General features: G+C 38.9%; 1 protein-coding gene and 2 long non-coding RNA genes across 3 annotated transcripts; 1 reads left to right on the top strand and 2 right to left on the bottom strand.

The window, feature by feature from the left end:
* Positions 1-3,912: 3,912 nt before the first annotated feature.
* LOC146306761 (uncharacterized) lies at positions 3,913-5,120 on the top strand. The gene is made up of 2 exons (XR_014769000.1): positions 3,913-4,411; positions 4,604-5,120. It is a non-coding gene; the product is annotated as an uncharacterized LOC146306761 (long non-coding RNA).
* A 637-nt stretch (positions 5,121-5,757) lies between these two features.
* LOC146306760 (receptor-type tyrosine-protein phosphatase O-like) lies at positions 5,758-7,925 on the bottom strand. Its single transcript, XM_084711084.1, has 2 exons — positions 7,552-7,925; positions 5,758-6,946 (listed from the first exon to the last, which is right to left on the bottom strand). The coding sequence occupies exons 1-2, from the start codon at positions 7,771-7,773 to the stop codon at positions 6,842-6,844; spliced, it is 327 nt and encodes a 108-aa protein (XP_084567210.1). The 5' UTR covers positions 7,774-7,925; the 3' UTR covers positions 5,758-6,841.
* A 1,214-nt stretch (positions 7,926-9,139) lies between these two features.
* LOC146306759 (uncharacterized) lies at positions 9,140-22,905 on the bottom strand. The gene is made up of 3 exons (XR_014769012.1): positions 22,847-22,905; positions 9,594-9,716; positions 9,140-9,497 (listed from the first exon to the last, which is right to left on the bottom strand). It is a non-coding gene; the product is annotated as an uncharacterized LOC146306759 (long non-coding RNA).
* Between the last annotated feature and the right edge of the window lie 222 nt (positions 22,906-23,127).

Below are 23,127 nucleotides of genomic sequence, written 5' to 3'. Positions count from 1 at the left end.
AATTTGTGATAATCTGATTTGTTGGGTTCACTACCAAACAAACATGTTTTCTTTCATCTGAAGAACAAGATTTTTATGCCAGGGTTATTCTGCTGCTCTAATGTTACTTGCTGTTTTCTCACTCTCATATCCTTTTTAAAAAATTGTGATTTGGATATTGCACTTGGCTCTACTGCAATTTCAATAATACTACGATTAACTGTGTAGCCAGCATTATAAATGATGATAAAGTCACCAAGCCCAGTGTAGTGCTAAAATACTTGTTACCTTGCGATGCATAGAAAACCCTTTAGAAAGCAAAATGACATTTCAACTCACATTATAAATGGAAGGACATGTACTGAATAGCTCTGTTTCTGTATTCGCTGTATGTGTGTATTTTGTGTGTGTGTGTGTGTGTGTCAAGGAAAAAAGGTCAATGCACTCTTCATGCTAACCCTTGATAATGGATTGTAAATGTCAAAAAGTCATAAAAAAAGACCCCTCCCCCATTGCCCTATGTGCACACATCATCACACTACCATATCACACAAAGCAACATATAGTAGTGTTTGCCATGCATGTGATTTATTTTGGTAGCACACAGTCTCAGAGGACTCTCTTTCGGTGCACGTGTCACAGGTGCTCCATGATAAAGGTGCTCTGCTGTATGTATGTATGTAGCCAGCCATGTATGTATGTCTGTGTGTATGTATGTATGGTCATATGTATGTTCATATGTATGTATGGATGGATGGTCATATATATGTATGTATGTATGTATGTATGTATGTATGAATGTATGGTCATATATATGTATGTATGGTCATATGTATGTATGTATGGTCATATGTGCGCATGTATGGTCCTATGCATGCATGTATGTATGTATGTATGTATGTATGTATGTATGGTCGTATCTATGTATGTATGCATGGTCATCTGTATGTATATATGTATGTATGTATGGTCATAAGTATGTATGTATGTGTGTATACATGGTCATATGTATACACATATGTATGTATTTATGTATGTATGGTCATATGTATGTATGTATGTATGATCATATGTATGTATGTTCGTATGTATATATGGTCATAAGTGTGAATGTATGTTCGTATATATGTATGTGTGGTCATATGTATGTATGCATGTATGTATGAATGTATGGTCATATGTATGCATTTTTTTATGTATGTAAGGTCATAAATATGTATGTATGCAAGTATGGTCGTATGTATGAATGTGTGTATGGTCATATGTATGTATGTATGTATGTATGTATGTACATATGTATATTTGTATGCATGTTCATATGTATGTTCATATGTATGTATTTATGGTCACATGTATGGGCATTAGTATGTATGTATGTGCATCTGTATGTATGTATGGTCATAAGTATGTATGTATGTAGGATTATATGTATCTATGTATGTATGGTCATATGTATGTATGTTGATATGTATGTATGTATGGATGGTTAGATGTATGTCTGTATGTATGGTAATATGTATGGGCATATGTATGTATGTATGTAAGTATGTGTGGTCGTATGTATGTATGGTCATATTTATGTATGTATGTTCATATGTATGTATGTATGTATGTTCATATGTACGTATGTAAGTATGGTAACATGTATGTATGTATGGTCATATGTATGTTCATATGTATGTATGTATGTATGATCGTATGTATGTATGGTCACATGTATGTATGTATGTATGTATGGTCACATGTATGTATGATCATATCTATGTATGTATGTATGTATGTTCATATGCATGTATGATCATATGTATGTATGTATGTATGTATGTATGTATGTATATATATATACAGTCATGGAAAAAATTATTCGACCACACTTATTTTCTTCAATTTCTTGTTAATTTTAATGCCTGGCTCAACTAAAGGTACATTTGTTTGGACAATTATAATGATAACAACAAAAATAGGTCATGAGAGTTTAATTTATGATCATATGTATGTATGTTCGTATGTATATATGGTCATAAGTATGTATGTGTGAATGTATGTTCATGTGTATGTATGTATGTTCGTATATATGTATGTATGGTCATACGTATGTATGCATGTATGTATGTATGTATGTATGGTCATATGTATGCATTTTTTTATGTATGTAAGGTCATAAATATGTATGTATGCAAGTATGGTCGTATGTATGAATGTATGTATGGTCATAAGTATGTATGTATGTATGGTCATATGTATGTATGGTCATATGTATGATTATATGTATGTATGGTCATATGTATCTATGTATGTATGGTCATATGTATCTATGTATGTATGGTCATATGTATCTATGTATGTATGGTCATATGTATCTATGTATGTATGGTCATAAGTATGTATGTATAATCATATGTATGTATGTATGTATGTATGGTCACATGTATGTATGTATGTACGTATGGTCATATGTATGCATGGTCATATGTATGTATGTTCGTATGTATGTTCATATGTATGTATGAATGTATGTATGTATGTATGTATGTACGTATGGTCATATGTATGCATGGTCATATGTATCTATGTTCGTATGTATGTATGTATGGGCACATGTATGTAAGTATGTATGTATGTATGAGGATTTCTATGTTCTGGGCTCATTCCACCCAGTTCATGCTTTGACTGTACTGTGAGTCCATCTGCAGATGCCTGAGTAAACCTTACAGAAAGACAAGTTTCTGACTCCGTGCTGTATTCAACAGAAATTGCCACCTCACTGCATACATATACATATGACCGATCATACATACAAATGATCATACATACATATATACATACATACATACATACATATGGCCATACATACTTACATACATACATGTGACCATACATACATATGATCATACATACATACATACGAACATACATGTGACCATACATACATACATACATCGTATGTGTGCGTCGATCGTGTGATGGAAGAGGTTTTGGGCTCGGGCCGTCCCGGAGATGTGTTTAGCAGATATATTTCTGTCGTTCCCCAAATCCAGTGATTTACCGGGGAACCCGATCTGTTTAGTAGAACCTGGTTTTGGCAGTTCAGAGTCTCTCCTCTGTCACATTTGATCTGTTTCTCGGCGCCGGTCTAAAGTTGTATCGTCATATGTATGTATATATACATGGTAGTATGTCAGTATGGTCACATGTATGTATGTATGGTCATATGTATCTATGTATGTATGTATATATACATGGTAGTATGCAAGTATGGTCATATGTACGTATCTTCATGTGTATTTATGTATGGTCACATATATGTATGGTCATATGTATGTATGATCATATGTATGTATGTATGTATGTATGTATAATCATATGTAAGTATGGGCATATGTATGGTCGTATGTATGTATGTATATATATATAAATGGTAGTATGTAAGTATGATCATATGTATGTATGTATGTTCACATGTATGTATGATCATATCTATGTATGGTCATATGTTCATATGTATGTATGTATGTATATATATACAGTCATGGAAAAAATTATTAGACCACACTTATTTTCTTCAATTTCTTGTTAATTTTAATGCCTGGCTCAACTAATGGTACATTTGTTTGGACAATTATAATGATAACAACAAAAATAGGTCATGAGAGTTTAATTTAAGAACTATTCATTTTCCATGGTTTTCTTGATAATATCCAAAATTACTTAAATTCTTACATCAATAGCTATGGCATTGTACCGCCCAAAACAGTACTTTTAAGCATTCCATGTTTTCGTCGGTGTGTCGGATGATAAATCCGTCCCGTGTTTGGGACGTTTGGCAGTGTCACGTCTCAATCTACCGCCTTCCACTCCGGCGCGGGGAGAAAAAAAGCCAGGAAAGCTGCACAGGTTGGAGAGGTGAATGCCGTTACTGGAGCTGAAGCTGTTTTTTTTTTTCTTTTTCAGCGACTCCTGAGATAAGAAAAACAAATCAAAATGGAAAAAGCAAACTGCTGACTCGGCTCCACCGACTCGTCGCCTCACGGCGTCCGAACGAGGACGGACACAGTGAAAGACATCCAATCACAGGACGGAGCTCGGTAAGCGTCTCGTCCCGGTCCAGAGGGCAGGTTGTGGTTCAACATGTTGGTCAGTCAGTCTGTGAAGGCTCCTTAAGGCAAAACTCCATCCTCATGCTGTGACACCAATTCAAACAAAAAACTGGGTTCTTTTTTTTTTCTTCTCCTGTTCGTCGAGATGTTCTGCTGTTTTGTTTTTTGATACTGATGATGAAGCGGATCTCGGATGCGTGAAGCATGGGAGGTCGGCGAGGTCGCAGCCTGCAAGACAACCACCAGGGATTACAGTCAGTGTTTGTTCACTTTGTCATTGTCTTTTCAGCCAATCAGAATCAAGCATGTGATCTCACAGGACGCTGAAATCAAAGGTACGTTCCACAGGTTTCTGCAATCTTTATGTTATGGGCCTTATGCATCTTAATAATTCTATGTTTTTCTGTAGTAATTTTACAATAATTCCCAATAGGTTGCAGTCAAGGTGTAAGTTTGTATTTTGTTGTATATGTATGTATGTATGTATGATAATATTTTTCTGTCAAATAACTGCTGAGTTTTTTCAGGGAATTCATGTCAGGAAAGTATCTGGAAACGCAGACTTCTGAAAACCAAGACGTGATGTGAGTCGCCCAATGAGTCATCGGTGCAGAAACATGTTCTAAAGGAGGAAGTTACGGAAAAAGGCCTTGGAAGAGTTTGTGCAGTGCCGGTTTCTGCTTTTCTGCTTCAACCAATCCTGTGGTGGTTTACCAGCTCACCTGAGAACCATCAGTGGGTGAAACGGCCTTAACGGCCGGCCAATCAGAGCGAGCAGAGACACTAAGGAGTGGGAGTGGCAATCCCATTCCCTCTGTTTGTGTGTTGGTGGGCGGCGCCAGCGGCAAACGCAGAGCAGCTGCGGTCAATCCTGACTGCAGTATATCAGGAGGTGCTCTAGCTGGAGCGTCAGCGGAAGCGTCAGCCCGCGTGTTCAGCCCTTTGCGTGTGAAGACGTTTGCGGGTAAAGACGCTGCGTGTCGACCTGCGCGTGTCAACCGAGCGAGGAAACCGAGGGAGGCACCAAACTCTGCTCAGGTGAACGCTCAGTCTTACTAGCCTCTTTGTGCAACCGCCAGTCTGCAGTGAACACAGCAGAGGCCACTGCTCGTTATGCTAACCTCCTCACACTCGCCAACCTGAGAACCATGCTGCCCTGTTCTACACTAAACTCTTGTCTGGATACGCTGTGTCCTCTATCGACCAGACCCTGCACGCCAACCTCAAAGCTGCTGAGAGAAAATGGCCCCAAACAAAAGGTTGGTCTGATTTTAACACATTTCAGTCATATTGCTATCCTTCTCATCCAGCATCACTGCTGCAAAGAAGGCCTCCTAAAACAGAACAATTGAAAATGCCACTGACACCAGAAAACTATTTTCAACCTTTAAAACTCTACTCCAGTGTTTCTCAATCCTGGTCTTCCCTGTCCTACATGTTTGAGATGTTTCTGCTCCAACACACCTGATTCACATGATCAGGTCGTTGTCAGCTTTCTGCAGAGGCTCGATGACGAGCTGATCGTGTGAATGAAGTGTGTTGGAGCGGAAACATCTGAAACACGCAGGACAGTGAACTCTGAAGACCAGGATTGAGAAACACTGCTCTACTCAACCCTCCACCACCACCAACCAACCTGACACCAGATTCATTGGCCTCGCTTTTTACTGACAAGATGCCTACCATCAGCAGCCAGTTCACCGAACCGATTCAACCAAACATGCAGAAATCCTGCTGAATCTTTTTCTTCAATTGCCCCAGACAGCGAGGTTTCTGAACTACCTACATGTACCCGTCCAACCACACGTCCCCTGAATCCCAATTCCGACCGACCTCCTCCTCCCGTTCCCCCTCTGCAACTCCCATCATCAGATGAAAGCCACCTGGCCGTCGCAGCACCTCGCACACGACCGTCCACGCTCTTTTCAGACATTGTGCCGTGCCGGTGGAACAACCTGCCGCGCACTACCAGAGCAGGAGCGTCCCTCTATGCTCTGAAGACGCAGCTGTTCAGAGAGCAGCTCCTGTCCTGATCTAGACACACTCTTCTACGTAGTTTGATTGTTAATCCTCTTTGAATAAAGACGTCTGCTGAATGAATAAATGTAGATGGTTTCTAAGACTCTGAAACAAATGTTTTTATTTTTGGAATAACTTCTCTCATATATATTTTATTTCAGATGCGTTTTACTTGATGTTTGAGTTACCATGGAAACCAGATCAGATAAAATAATCCTTCATTAATCCTTTAAAAGAGATGTTTGCAGGATTAAAGCAGCAAATGTGAATGATGATGAATAAATATTAATTGATTTTGACTTCTATAATTCTTTTTTTTTGGTTGTTTTTAAGTCTTGACATGTTTCTATAAAGACGAAAGACAGTAGATATCAGGGGACTGAAACTGTCACAGAGTGTCTTTATTTTCAGTGTTTCTAACAAACTAAAAAAATAAATATTAAAAAAAAAGTTTGTTTTTTTACTGAAAACTACTTTTCTTCACCAGCTGAATTAATTTAACTTTGATTTGAATTAATCCACTGGAGGAAACATATTATATATTTTCTATATTTCCGTATAATTGGCACCAAATGATATTTTTCTCTGATGAAGAGTTAAAGCATCATTCGAACCAGTGAGCTCAGTATTAATGTAAAAACATCACGACTACAGAAACAAACAAACAAACAAACAGGAAGGAAACGTGTGGTGGCCTCTGATTGGCTGCTGTCAGCTGTGACTCACGTCTGTCGGACCCTCCTTCATTATGTCTTGCTGGCGTTCTCGTAGATGACGTCAGAGGCAATGGACTGCTGCTTCTTTTTCTGCCACGTCAGCAGGACGCACTGATGGATGAACACGTACCGCTCCTGCACACGGGACAGGGGGAGACAGAGAGAGAGACACACCTGTGAGCTGGGACAGCCAATCAGAGACGAGAGCTGAAGGTTCAACGGCGTGTTGTTCAATCAGACTCTGGTTGGTTTGATTCGTGCTCACATGGTGACCAAAACAACCAGAACATCTGCAGCAGGAGGAGCAGCTGAGCTTTGCATTCTGGGAAAATGAGTTCTAGACGGACACTGACTGTGGGTCTGATCTGGGATTTATATTGAATACTGGGATAAAAAAAATAATAATAATCAATACTGAACCAGACTGCAACAATATCTGCTGTGATATTTACAAGGACAATTATTTTATTTTAATTTTTTTTTTTTTTTAATAAAATGACGTGTTTTTGTTTTTCATATGTTCAGGTCACCGCTGCTGCTTTTGTTCAGTCTTGCTAAAAACTAAAATTAAATCATTTAAATTAAAGGAAACAACGTCCTTGACGCTGTCCTGCTCGCACTCTCACCTGCAGAACAAACCAACCATGCGTCTGAAAACGTCCTCAGTGTGTCCTGCAAACTGTCATTAACTAGTGTTTTGTACAGAACGTGTGTGTGTGTGTGTGTGTGATATAAAAGACCTCGGTCTGGACCGTGGACAGACGGTGTGAACGCATCTCGGACACTGTCCCCAGGATGTCTGCGAACTCGTGTTCTCCGATGTGCTGCATGAGACGGTCCAGAGCGATGAAGGTCCCCGTCCTGCCGACTCCAGCACTGAGACGCAGACGGACGGAGACAGACAGACAGATGCTCATCAGACAGAGAAACTCTGCTCTTACTATCACAACCATTCGGTCCATCAGTCAGGACGCCACCACAACAACATAATGGACGTGACATAATCAGTCTGAGAGTGTTTTAATGTGTCTTCCTGTCAGGAAGAGTCCAGCTCGTCCTGCTCGTCCTGCTCTCTGATCTGATCATTAAAGCTTCCTGGACAGACGCAGGACAAATAAATAAATAAACTCTTCACTTCCTGTTTCACAACAGTCAACATGTCAACAACTTTGTTCTAAATAAAATTATTTTATTATATGACCCTGCTTTACTTTTCTTTCAAAGATGTTTTTCAGGTCTGATAATCATCTGAAGGCAACACCAATAATAACAGCAGCTCATAATAAAACTAGTTACACTCAGAAATCTTTCATTTGACTCGTTGACACAAAAACTTTCAATCTTTTATATTTATTGTTGCTCCTTTTTTTCCCCTCATAATTATCAACACTGATTTTTTGAAAATTGAGACGCTTAAGTCGAGCCCATCGGTTGGTGTTTGATGCTAACTGCTAACTGTAGCATCCTGTCCATATCCTGACATGATACATGTTGCGGCTACACTTCTAACGGATGTTAAAATGCTATCTGTAAGCATGCTAATGATTAGCATTAGCATTATTAATCTAGTAAACCTGACCCTTTTACATTAACCTACTACAGCGGTGAACATGCTAACTGTACGCATGCTAACACGTTATGTGTTTACATTCAGAAATCCAGTCCTGATCAGACTTGATGCTAAATTATGCTCACCTATTACAAAAAGGCTAACATGCTAACATCAGAATGCTAACATACAAACAGAGAAAATGTTGCATAACACATGACTAACTGTTACTAGTTTCTCTGCATGCTAACTTGCTAATGTACCAAAAGTAGCACGTTAATATGCTAAACTTTGTCAACATAGCACATGACATGTTAGCATGCTAACTGTATGGATGTACGCATTAACATGTTCATGTTTGTTTATAATAAGATATTTTCACTTTAAAACAAGATGTTTTTACATTAAAACATTTTTTATATTATGACTAAATATTTTCACACTATAATAAGATACTTTCATGTTAGATGCTGAGTTTAGTTAACTTTAGCCGTTGATAATAATAATAATACCTCAGCATGCTAATGTTAGCTTTCAGCTCACATTCACAGCTGAGCCTCACAGACTCAGTTTAGCAACAGTCAGACCAGAAAGTGATGCAGTAAAATTTATTCATGTTGTGAGTTTAGTGATGTCGTTACTGTGCTGAAAGGTTAGCTGGTTAGCTAAGGTTTGTTGCTAGTCTGACAGGGTAGCATACCAAGCTAACTGATTCAAGCAAGCTAAGTCGTTAACAATGACTTAAAACAGTTTGTTTGATGCGTACGTTGTTTGTTGGGGCTGATAATTTACTACATTTATATGAATATTTATGAAATTATATCTAATAAATATCAGACTTCACAGATTATTTAATTTGATTTCTGAGACAAAATGTTCTATAAAATATAAAGTGTTTTTTTTTTTTTTGGAGCTCAGACGAGATTTTTTTTTTTTTTTTTTTGTGGACGTGAGGATCTCCGTCCCCGTCCTGAGTCCTGACCTGCGGTGGACGACGATGGGGTCTTTGGTCCTGTTGGCCTGCTGACGGACGATGTGGACGAACTGCAGGATGCTCTCGATGGAGCTGACCGTGGGGACGCCGTGGTCGGGCCACGAGGTGTAGTTCAGGTGGAGGACGTCCTGACTCTCATCAGCCTGCAGGGGGAGACAGAGGTGGCGTGTCAGAGTCTCTTACAGCGGCCTCTAGTGGCTGCCGGTGGAACCGCAGCTGTTGGACAACCTGGTACTCACATATTCCAGTCTGAACTTCCTGATGGTCCGCTCTGGAGACTCGGACCGCGAGAGCATCTCCACACCGATCTCTCCGTACATCACAGGTTCGTCTGTGAACGGCCAGTAATGATCACACTTCGCCTGCAAACACCAAACATCTTCAACGTTAATTCACTCAAACATCATGTTCAGTGTTGATCAGCTCAATCCGACTTCAAATATTCAACATCCTTCATTCATTATTAGTATTTTTTTACTTTTAAAGGACCGGTGTGTAATAATTACAGGAATTTATGTACATAAATGAGATATATATAAGTATGTTATTTATTATTATCAATCAACGTAAAAACTCGTAATCTATATGTTCCCGTTACTTTAGAAATAGCCATTTATAGTTACATACTGTCGGGTCGACTTATGAAGATCGTCATCCTGCGCCGTTTACGGCAGCGCAGAGCGGACAAACTCGCTAACAGTGAGTCTTGGGAAGCCCGTGGCGACCTTACGTAGACGCCGCAGCGTAAACACGGAAGTAGACGGCGAGGATAGATGCGGGTGATTGCACAACTCAGGGGGAAGAAGTAGGGTAAAAACTCAAGGGCTTTTGGGGTTTGACAATTATTTTGCTTGCCATTGACACAAAGTATATTCTTAGATCTATAGCTTTTTAAGTGATCGTACCAGTCGACTGGCAATCAGGCCGTGTTCCTCCCGTTCCTATCTCTCATTCTCAGCACGCCTAAACCCAAATGTCTAATTATCCACATGAATGCAAGAGGAGTCTCAAACCAACAGTGCTCCCAATACTACAATACTTTGCTCCTTCTTCTTAACAATTCTTCTTAATGATTTCTTCCTGACTCCGCTTCTTTTTTCCAAGGTGTCTTCCTCTGTCTGGCTTAGGCTTATTATCCACACCTCCTTTACACGTCTTGACTTTAATTCTCATGTTCCCTCTGTCTTCCTTAATTCCCCTTCTCTTATATAATTCCTCATTTTTTTTACACTCCTACCTAGTTATCCCCCCCCCCCCTTCATCTTTTCAGTCTACCACTCCCATTTTTCGCCTCAGCACAAACTTCAAACACATTATTCCAGAGAAAATGGTGAGAACAATTTAGGCCAAATTACAATATCCACCACTCGTTTCCTGTGCAATGTGCCTTCCCTTCTAATTACATGAAGTTGTTCCTTGTAGTTTGAGAGAGTGCGTATGTGAGTGTGTGGAGTCCAGTCCTAAAGTAATAATCTATGTCATGTTCTCGAAGTAAATGTTTGCTGTCCTCATAACACAACCAGGATGTATCTTATCAGCTCATGAATATGACATAAATGGCAGATGCCTAAGTAAGAATGAAAGAACATCCAAAATTAATATAATAATAATAATAATAATAATAACACTTAGAATTCCCATAACTTTCCTGGAACATTCCTCTCAGGTTTGTGATGCTTTTGTTTAACACAACTTTCCCAACACAGTCTAAAAAACCACATGAAGTAACATTTTTGGGATTTATTTTTTTAAACTGTCCTCTGAAATTATACAATGTAAGGACTGATAAGAAGTGAATTCAGCAAACCTTCCCAGTACATTCTGGAAAAGTAAGCACAATGTTTACATCTTTTACATCGGAAAAATACAACAGACATCCAGGGAACATTAAAGGGCAACATTCAAGTAATCTTTCCAGGACATTCACCTAACCTTTTAAGAATTTTCTAATGATGTTTCAAGCGATGTTGATTTTACTTCAGAAAAGCTTTCCGTTTTAACACGCGGGAAACGTTAAAGAGGAAACATTCAACTAACCTTCAGTCAGCATTTCCAGAATGTTCAGGAGACATCACAATAATGTTGTTTTCAAGTAGGAAAAGCTTGTGGGCTCAACATCTTGGGAACATTAAGGGAAAACGTTCAGATAAACCTTCTGGAACATTAAAACTAACCTCCCCAGAATGTATTGAGAGTGTAACAATAAAGTTTGCTTTATGTCAGAAACATTCAATCAGTGGTCCCAGAACTAAAAACAAATGTTCCCAGAACATTCTGGGAACCAAATATTGCTAGTAATTTAGTAAGGAAGCAGTTAAGCCTCATAAAGACATATGTATAGACAACAACATAGAAACGCATATATACCATATACTCCACACATCCTCGCACACACACACACACACACACACACACACTCACACTCGCTCTCACACTGCAAGGAGCGACTTCATGTAATTACAAGGGAAGGCACACAGCAAGGGAACATGGATTGCGACGTGTGGAACAAAGCTGGAGTCTTTCATGAAGCCGAGTGCCGGAGCTCAGTGAACACGATAATATGAGATCCAAACCCTCGGGGGAATACATGTGTCCTTGTTCGCTGTACACAGAAGGCAAGTCGTAGATGAAGAGAAAGACGTTGTGTATATGATGTGTGTCTAGCTGAGATGTGGGTGTGTTTATGAGCATATATGGGCAGGTACTTTGCAAATACATATGAGTTTTCCCTGATGTAAACATACTGTATGTCTCCCTGCATAAAAAAACGACAGACGATAACAAGATTGTGCGGTTGAGTGCGTGCATGAACTGCCTATGTTGTATTTTGCATCTACATATGTTGGCTTGCAGACAGAAGGGGAATGACGGGAAACTAAATGATGGTGATGGATGATCTGGAGGATCTGTAACTCACTTTGGGTTCGTTTTCCCAGAAGACAAAAAGAATCACAATATGAAAAACTTGTTTGCTCAGTCAATCCCTTGTTGGTTGAGTGAGTCAGCCGGCGTCTGGTAGCCTCTAGCAAGCAGAGTATCACTAAGACGCAACACTGGTCTCAAAATCTAAATTTGCTTTCATAATGGCACTTCTCATTTCTAGTCAAGATCTATTAGCAGAAAGCAAAGCGAGCGACGCAGTGGAAGTCCTTAGAATTCACATTATTGTAACGCATGAAAATTAACTCAATTCTGGCTTGACTGCAGTGCAATCAACAGAGCTAAATGCTTGCTCTGAGGCAGAATGTAAATTATGCACAAATCTGGCTTCACACTGTTAATAATAGATTTAACCCCAAAAGCCCCCTTTGTTGAATAAAGTCTAGATGCGACTATGGTTCAGTGCACAGTAATGCAATGGAAAATATGCTTTCCTTGCACAATATGGTGAGTTTGCTTTTAAATGCACGAGCATTATTACCAGCCAAACACGTGTTTAGATACAAATAGTGTTCGTAATTTTAAAATATAGTGATTTTATGTCGCTGCCGAGCAGAATAAAAGGCCAGCGTTTATCAGATGAAGATGATGTGGGACTGGAAGTCGTGGAGCGATTTCCATTTTTTGACTGACAGTCCAGTTTGCACACCGAAGCGTGATTTTGACTTGTGTATTCTCACAGTAAAGAAATGGAAAATCACTATTTTACATCCCCTCACTTTATCAAACCATAGTACAGTAAATCATATTTTCATATTCCATGCCTGCCTGCATTAATCTTCCCAGCCCAGTCAGGAGCTTGAAAATCCATGCAGCTTATAAAGAGAGTCTGTGCGTGTGAAAACCGAGGTAGACACTGAATGAATACCTATTGTGTTTATTACAGTACACAGCAGCAAACAATAGCTGTTTTGTGGGTGCAGGAAGGGTCGCGATAAAGAAACAGTATCCCTATTAGATGTGCTTATGCTAAACACTGGCAGCTACAAAAGCCAAGTTAACAATCAACTACTACAAATTGGGCCTGAGCCCAGTAGATAATATGTAGCCTTATGTGGAGACTTAACCTCAGTAGATGATACTGGCCGGTTTCAAAACTCACCGGCATTGCAAAAACAAAATGTAAATTAAGAAGTCTGCAACTCCTTACTCTCGCCCCCACCAGATCGTCAAACCAACAAGAATTAAGGAGTTAAATACTTTTGGGAGAACTGTCACTAATTGTTTTTATAGATTTAGTCAGCTGTTTACTCATTACATCATGTGCACTATGGAGGTCATCGTCTTGGTTTTCTGCTACCAGAACATGCACAGCACTAACAAGAGTGTGAAGCTATTGAGTGATGTGGGACTGTGCTCACTTCAAGGGACACTAGTCAGTAAGACGAGGCTAAAAGATTTTTGTTTGGGATAGTGTAATGTTGGCTACAAGAACTAGATACTATGAGGAATGTCCCAAGCCAGTAAGCAGGGTTGGGATCAAGCCCAATCTGGGCTTATGTAATTAATTGTGGTTGTATAAAGCCAGATCCTGATTATTTGTTCGCTCTGAAAGGCAGCTGTTGCCCCATTGTACTCCATCAAATTATGGAAAGTCATTAAACAGCCAGGGGATGGAATAGCACTGTCGCCTCACAGCATGTTGGCCCTTCGTTTAAATCCAGGCCGGGACAAGGCCTGTGTGGAGTCTGCATATTCACCTGATTGCACGGGTTTCCTGTGAGTGCTCCGGTTCTCACTCTCCAAAACATTTATGTTAGGTCCTGTCAGTGTCATTGAATAAAGGCACTGGCTTAGACCTACAAATGAAATAGATTTACCTTTAAAGGCAATTTGAAAGAATAAACGAAAGTATAACAGAAACAAATTTGAGTTCAGACTCAGACTATAATCCTGGTCCTGTCCCTTCACCATGATGGATAGGCTATTATACTATAGTAGCAGAATATACATTGTCTTTAATGCACTGAATACACTTTTATATTGACTGGTTCATGCTGTGTTTGTACACCTAAAACGGCTTAAGAATGAAAGAGTGACGGAGTGAAAGAGACCGAGTTTTGAGTTTAAATAGTTTTTGGCTCACAGAGCTCTTTGACATCAAAACATGGCTTCAGGCTGCCTTATCTTACATGCAACGTGTTCCCCTGAATCGAGATATAATGCTCATTAAACTGAGTAGCTACCTGGTTGAATCCTACTACAAATTTAATGATATTAAAAACAGTGTTGTTTCAGAATAATTTACTTGGTAGTCAACTTAAAATAACAATGGCTAATCCCTCATTGCTGGCCACAGTGAAACTCACCACAGTGTTTCTGTTTGCTCTGCTGGGAAACCTGAACTCAAATACTCCCAATCAGTGAGCCACAGCAGCAGCAACACTTGGCCTTTTTGTGTTGGATTTACTCACAGAGGGACTCTTTGGATCTGATGACACGTTACGAAAATCTGTACAGTAATCCGTATTGTTCTCTGTGTATGTCACTAACTGCCGTGATACTGGGCTGTAATGTCAATGAATTGTTAGTTGTGTTTGATGCTATTCAAATAATGCTACTCTGACAATGAATGGTGTAGACAGAAAAAAAAGAATGTAAAGTATCTATGCATCTTTTTTGCTTTGATTCAATAGCAAGGACACACTGTTTCAAACTCCTTTTAGCTGCAACATTTTCACGTGAGAAAGATACAAAAAAGGGCAAGAAAAGCTGTCAGACAAATAGTAAAAGTATAAAAAATTAAAATACTCAAGTAAAGTGCAGTATACCTTGAATTTTGCAGACAGTACTTAAGTAAATGTGCGTATAGATTACACTACAAAATCAATTCCAAGAATTTAATTTAGTTTTTCTATTTTTGTCTCTTTTTTGGAAAATGAATGACACTCCCCATAATGGATAGTAAAAAGGCAACCATGAAGGTACACAAGGCCTAACATCTGCCATCAATATTTAATTTATTAAACATCACAATTATCATCAATACTGGGATATTGCAACACCCCATTTCAGTGTCTTATGTTTACAACAGGTTAAAAACAATAAAGTTTACTGTAAATGACTACAATTCTACAGCATACGACTATATTAGTAAGTAATGAGATGGCATACCTGAGTATAAAGCTGTCATTTTCCTATTATAGTGTTTTGCAAGTTACAAGATAGACTCAAGTCTTTGCGCACAAGTCCCAAGTAGAGTCCCAAGTGCAACTTCAAATGTCAAATGAATTTCAACCTGCGTGTTTTGCATTCCATAATTATTTTGTATCATTTTGTAATCAAATAAAATAATCTTCTATCAGAGTCTGACTCAAGTTCATGTGACTCAAGGCCTCACTGCTGTAATTTAGTGTAAAAATGTCAAAGTATTTTGCTGTCAGATTTACTGTGAACTCAAATATTTTACAGTGAGCCCCTACTAGCAATTTAATTAGAAAAGAAGGGGGTAGACTGGATTGAGCTACAGTATGTGCACTTTAAACCTTAACAGTTCAGTAAATCAATTGTTCCTTCCCCTGTACATGCTATATATAAGTTCAGTATTTTTCAAAGAACTCTGCAGAACAGTAAAAGTTTGATGGATTTTGTTTCCTTTAAAACGAACAATTATTTAGGTACTATGATCACATTTTTCACTGGAGGGGAAACTGCTTTGTTTTATGAGATGTAGAATTACAATTTAACGTTGCACATTTACATTACAGCTGCAATAAGCTTAATATTTTTTTCAAAAGGTTTTTTTTTATGATACCATCTCTCTCTCTCTTTGACTCTCTCAAATGCACACACACACACACACACACGTGCATTGTGTATTGGTCACAAGAGAGTAATTTGTCATGATTAGCAGATGGCTACTGGCTGACCATTAAAACTCCTTTATCCACTGCTACAAGGTGTAAACTGATGAAGTCAGACAGAGGATGAGAACTGCTGTGTATTTCCACTCAGATAATACTGTTTCTATTATATTGTTGCATAATGTGATCCAATCATATGTCTTTACCTTGTGGCATATTTCATGGTCAGTCAGTAGTCATTTTCACACTGAAACAACTTCATATATGTAGTAAAATATGCAATTTCACAGCTGTAATTGCTATTATAATTCTTTAGCCTTATCTGTATAGTTTTTCTTTGCAGCAAAACTTCCACTCCCAATGGATGAATACACTGTAAAACTTCATACTGGAATTTTGTGGAATCAGCCAATCTCTTCTAGTTAACTTGTAAATATCAGTTTTACGAATTTGTTGTTAAATTAGTGAAATTAGTTTATTTTCAGACATAAACATGAGCTATTCTGACAGCAGCTTCGTGTCTTTGATATATTTTAGAATAAACCATGGTTGTGTTTTTTCATAATAATGAAAACTTGTAAGACAACTTTTACTAATTACCCGCGTTCAGTTAACTCACACGTTTACAGCAGCAGTGGAACTTGCATTTTTAAGTTGCACAAACTTGAAATGTTTTACCGTGTAGACAGAGACATGTAAATGGTGGGCACCAGATCTATCTGCATTTATTTTTGTCACGGTGTTGCTGCTTATTAATACCCTCTGCATCATTTATTTTGCTATGGAGATATGGGGTGAATGGGGGGGGGGGCGTAATGTAATGTAGGTTAAACAAAATCTAATACACTTCATTTCTGGAAAGTTGCAAAAGTAGACTTGGTCTTGCACTAAGACACTAAGACTAAGACCTGTGAAGAGTTGACCATCAGAGGATTTCACTAATATGCCTCACATTTAACATCAATATAAACACTGCAGACTCTTTATTCCTCCAAATGACCCTTATATTCAAACAAATGATCCCACCACTGATAAAGATAAAAGAGGAGTGCACAGAGTCTTTAAAGATGTAAGAGCCACTGGGCAAACACATTCCCACACATCTCATGGGGTAATTGGCCTGTCAGAGTGCAACTGAGGCTCCTTATGACCCATAATGGCCATGCTTACCAATACTTCGACCTTGAGCACTAGCCATGATGAAAGAGGCTAATTTCTATGGTGTGGGAGGCCACTGTGATGCATGGCATCATTTTGAGTCCGCTGTGGGATGCTCTTGGGACGTTCTGTGTATCGCTAAAGGTCAATTCAAAAAGGTCACATGCTGACAGAATACACAAATATCCATAAATATCGAGTATGGAGGAGAGTATATAACTACGGGCATGAAAAACATTGTGTATATCTTGCAAAGGCAATGCCTATCACACCTCAGTGAGTCTTTTAAGTTTTATTTCAGCAGCTATACTGCATATAAAAGTAAAATAAATACTTTTTGAAATGCACTTTAACTGTTCCTGCTCATCAAGCTGGTGCCATATGAGAATAATAAATGAAATAAGATGCTATGCCAAAATAGAGCCTCTGGAAACTGCACACAATGTGAGCATTTAACATCCCTCAAATGAAACTGAACTTGGAAACTTAATACTACATCTAGCTGTTCCTGCTCATCAAGTAGTAAAAAAATTAATAAAATAGAAATGGAAATTCCTATTAAGTGTTAGCATCAAGCTAATGGACCAAATAGATTCAGGAATTAAAAAGTTGATTCACAAATTTTACGGGAAAAAAAATAGATTCTCTTAAGTTTGGTGACTCTTTTCTTTACCCCACCCCGATCAAATATATAAAAACAAAACTACAGTTACTGATTCCGAAGGGGTTGCATCCTAAATTTTCTTCTTGGGTTGCTCGGAGGAGATCTGCGCTCTGCTGAGTGCTCATTTGGTTAAATACAGATAAAAGTAGCTGCTATACTGTACATTTACGTGCTTTATAATATTAATTCTTCCTAACCCACCCACCCACATGCAAAAATTCAAACTTTTTCTATCCTGACCATATGTTGCTGTTGATCTAATGACATCCGAGTTCTATATGTGAAGCTCATGTAGAAGTCAAAATATGTTCCAGGGAGTCATCTGCATTTCCCTGAAGCTCGGTATGTTTTCACTAACCGGTCTCAGCCAAGAAACTTTCTGGACATGGATCAAATTTTGAGGATGTTTGCATGATTAAAGGCGTAGCTGAGATAACTTATTTTATTTCTCCATAATTCACCGTAAGAGGGAGAATGCGGACGTAATCTGTGGCATAATTAGACAGTATTAGCAGGACTCCCTTGAAGGGAGATGGAAAGATGGAGGCAGAGATAGAGAGAGGGGAAATAATGGAGAGAAGAAAGAAGACAAAGGGGAGGGTGAAGGTAAAAGAGGATGATAAGAGAGTAAAAGAGTCAATAGAGACATGAGAAGGGAGATAAATTAGGCGAGAGACATAATGGCAGGGCTAAATTTGTGTTTTATTCTGTTTTGTTGTGAGACGATAGGAACAGCCTCTTTTGTTGTGTTGTGATTGTGCAGGGCTACATCTTAGCTCCTGGAGATGAATATGTGTAAATGTAAGCTTTCGCATATTTTGTGTGTTTGTGTGTGTGTGTGTTTTCATGCATCAGTGTGTGTGACATCCTCTTGGCTCCCGACACCAATCTGTGAATAGGAGTGGGATGAGAGCAGCTCTATTTTGGGGTCTGGAGCCATGTCCGTCTGTCAGCGTGGGGAGAGACAGATAAACCATTACACAACGGGGAGAGAGAGACTGAAGCTTGGGAGCTTGTTTGCTGTTTTCTTTTGAAAAAAAAAAACCAAACATTTCATACGCTGCTTTTGCAATATTGTTTTTGATAAATGCTAATGAAATTCGAAAGTTAGGAAAAGAAACAGGCGGAGAGAGAGGAGACGGATATTAAGAGAATGTAATAGTGAGACAGAGGAAATAGCAGCAGAGAGAAAAAGATATGTCTTATACCTTGGTATGGCAGATATTATCAACTTGTTTTAGCTTCTCGCATTTCAGAAACATTGTCACCATACTGTGATACTTTGTCCACCAGAGAAAGAGAACATTGATTATTTCTTTCAACTTATGTAAAAAACTATGAATGTTATCTCTAACAGAAAGACACATTGCAATTTCTGCCTGATTGAAGTAGAGTCTGATGCACTGATGAATAATGGCTACTCCTTGATTTGACATTTTGAGCCTAAATCAGCTGCTACAGTTGTCAAGATGCATCTATGCACCCATCCATGATAAATATTATAAGTAATATAAGGAAACAACCTTTTGTTTTCTTGTGGTAATGGGTTGAATAACTTAGAGGACAACATTTAACAACTGCAAATATGAGTACTCAGTCCAAATAATGAGTTGGAGCCATAGATGGTGTATTGAATAGCTTGAAATGTGATACAGTCTATGGTTGAAACGAGTTGTTTCCCCCTGCCCGCTCCTCCCTAGACTCGAGAAGGCTCAGGCAGGTAGCAGGACCGCTGCAGGAGCCGACGACCAGTGCAACATCGTAATTTGCCAAAAACATGCAATGATGAGCTGATCAGCTGTTTAGAAATGTCATTATTAGCCCATTATCTAAAAAAACAACAGCCCACTGCTGCGAAAATACACAATCTGACTTTTGAGTTCAGTGACTGCCTGTCTAACTGCCTGCCAGACTCCATTAACAAATTTCTCATTTTAACTGTTATAAACATTTACTCCCTCTAAAAGATTATTAATGATTTCTTACAACTCATAAACAGACACTTACTCCTTCGGCAAACATTCTGCATTAATTTGAATTCTAATTACCTGAAACAGGCAAACAACAACACAAGTTACAGGCCGGAATACAAATTTCATAGGAGAACACCGTGGCTGTAGTGTTGTTGTCAGAGAAGCCAGTATTTCAACTTACCACAGTTCCTCCCTGATAACATATCAAGCTCACTTTACTTTAATAATTAACCTCTGATCTTGATAATGGCATTTTAAAAAAATGATTGCAAGCATGGTCATTTTCAGCTTCTGTAAAATATTCTTGCAGTTTTGAAAGTTATAAGATGAATGAGGGAGAGGACAGAAAGCAGGGAACAGAGAAACAACAAAAACCAGAGAAGAGGCTGAAGTTGGGGAATATTTTGAGAAAGTGAAAGAATTAGAGAAGCGACTAAAAACAGAGATAGAAGACGGGATGTAACTTGATTTCACACATGGGGGACAGACCACGGTAAAAACCAGAATAAACAAATCGCCATCAAAATTTCACGGCTTCTCAGTTTAAGACCCTGTGAAAGAGCTCCACGGGGCGACATACTCTACTGTACAGTAGCTTCGTCTGCATTTCTTCACATGGAACAATAGATGAAAATAGTAAAGTAAAAATAAAACAAAAGTTTGTGGAACGAGGTGAGTGGGAGGCAGAGGAGGTGGGAGGAACGGGACTCGAGAGGATGTAGAGAGCAAGAGAGATGACAAAGAGAGACTATGAGTTCGAGAGAATGAGTTCTTCTGTGCTACTGTGGTAGGTTGTTATTACACCTGCTGTTTCTCACACACACACACACACACACACACACACACTGTCACATCTAAGCCTGCATTGTTGCGATCCGGTAAGACAGAATAAATTACTCTGTCTCACTGCATTTCATGCATGAGCGCATACACACAACACATTCTCACATGCACGCGCACACCCTCATATGCCAGTATCCATGACTGTACAAGCACAATGAATTTGATCACTATAAGAAAAGACATACACACATTAACAAAGAATGAAGAGATTTTCTCCTTTTTAGAATTCTTCTTCAAATAAAGAGAGAAAAGAGTCAACACCTCCACCATGTGAAGGCAAGACTGCTATCGCTGTCCGTCACGTTAACAAGTTATAAAGTTATGTTTTATTCTCCGTCCTTGACAAATACAGTCTTTCAACTCATCCCTTTTTTACTGCTTTCAAGGACGTATTATCAAAAACATCCTTTGCTTCATCTGAGGGCGTGCTCGTCTTTGGCATTTGTAAGTGACCCCAGAGAAAAGGAAGCCCATCACGCATGCAGAGGGAGCATGCTCAGTGGCTCCGTGATGGTTTGAGAATCAAAGCCACGAAGACTTTTAAGATTTACATGACCCTGTTCTGCAGACCCCGGTCAGATCCTGAGTGTTTAGGTGTGCAAGTATGGTGACACTTCTTCAGATGCGAACTCACAGGCAATGGTTTGTTGCTGTGCTGATGCTCAACTCTGAGAAGCTAAAAAAAAAAAAGTCCCCTGTTGAACTGGAATCTCCATCTCACAGAAAAAAAACACTTTGTCTTCTTCACTTGCAAACAGATATATTTAATTAATAACAGTGCTTCAGTGCACAGACGTCCATCAGGTTGTTTAAAAGAGAAAACAAGGGAAAATTTTGAATAGGTTGGTTAAAACAATCAAGTCACACAACAAAAGGTTGGGGACAACCCTGAATTAAATATTACTGTTTACAAGCGAGCAAGCGAAACAGCAAGATGGTATATTTGAGTCTTTTTTTCTGTCATTTAACTGCTAGAAAAAGTGAGATTCTGCAATTATAATTTCCTACAACTCAACATGACACCATCAAATTACTTATTTTATTCAACTAACAGGCCAACCCCCAAAACACTGAAGATCTTATAAAGCAACAATTAATGTTTTTCACATCACAGCGTCAAATGCCGCAATGATCTGAAAACAAGCTAAAACATGGACGCTCGTTTTAGCCGATTTATTGGACATGTCCGGACATGTTTGAGTCACCAGAGCCAGAGGACGGTGACAGGACAATATTTTGATAAAAGACAGTTGCAGAGGTACATTTGTAGCTGACCGTTAAGGGAGGGGGAGGGGAGGGGGAGGCGGTGTCAGTCATGTGTCGGTATATTGGGACTCTTGTGCATCACTGAGCTGTATTTCAGGCCCGCCCGAAAAATCGTGAAAAACAGTCAATCAGGCTAACTCCAGAACTCAGTACTGCATAGTTCTCAGTCTTTTCACAGCACAGTTTTCAGCAACTATATTCTAACATAATATATCTTTAGAAGAAAAACTCCCTTTTCCTTTACACAAACTTTAAATTGACAGGCGTATATGTTTTTTTTTTGCTTGATAAATGACTTTAAAAATAATCAATTACTTGACTAATTGTTTCAGCACTTATTGAAACAGAGAGGTTTATGATGTGATTTTTAGTGAAGTGTTTATTTAACTCACTCTAATGTAAAAATGTAAATAGTTTTATGATAACAAGGATAGTTTCAAACTTTGTCCTTGATTGGCTGAAACACAATAAAAGCTGCAACTGTTTTTATTGTGCTGTTCATCTATTCAAATACTCCTTAAGGAATATATTGCATGTCAGAGCATAAACATTAAATGATTAAAAAAGCAATAAGCAGCTCTGGTCTGCTTTATGCCTCGTAGCGACTTTTAAATCACTGTAAAGCACTGTGTGCACTGCTTAATTGTTTAAATACCATATAGGAGGAGTGCTTAGAGGGAAATCATCCGTGGATGTTAAAATGAAACGAGTCCAGCGGTGTAATAGAGGTGGTGTAATCCAGATGGGCGCATCCCATTCCCAGATTTTTTAGTTGAATGCAGCTCCTGGTGATTTGTGAGGCCGAAGCCTACACAAGGCCGAAATGTTGATAGCTGTGTACTCACTCTCCGGTGCTGTCAGGAACCTCAGCAGTTATTGTGCCAAGTCTGCTGACCTTGGAAGTCTTGAAAGAGAGAGAGAGAGGAGAGAGAGAGAGAGAGAGAGAGAGAGAGAGAGAGAGAGAGAGAGAGAGAGAGAGAGAGAGAGAGAGGGAGAGAGAAAAAAAGAAGATTATTTTTTTTTTCTTCCACACTTACAGCCCTGATATGATGGTGTAGGTTTGGAGCTGCTCTGCAACTTGAAACTTATGAATAACCCACAAAAGAGAATTTGACTGTGAGGAATA

This window comes from Lutjanus erythropterus, chromosome 22 (assembly GCF_056507025.1).
Source record: "Lutjanus erythropterus isolate fLutEry1 chromosome 22, fLutEry1.hap2, whole genome shotgun sequence".
NCBI lineage: Eukaryota > Metazoa > Chordata > Actinopteri > Lutjaniformes > Lutjanidae > Lutjanus > Lutjanus erythropterus.
This window is presented reverse-complemented; position numbering and strand designations above follow the sequence as displayed.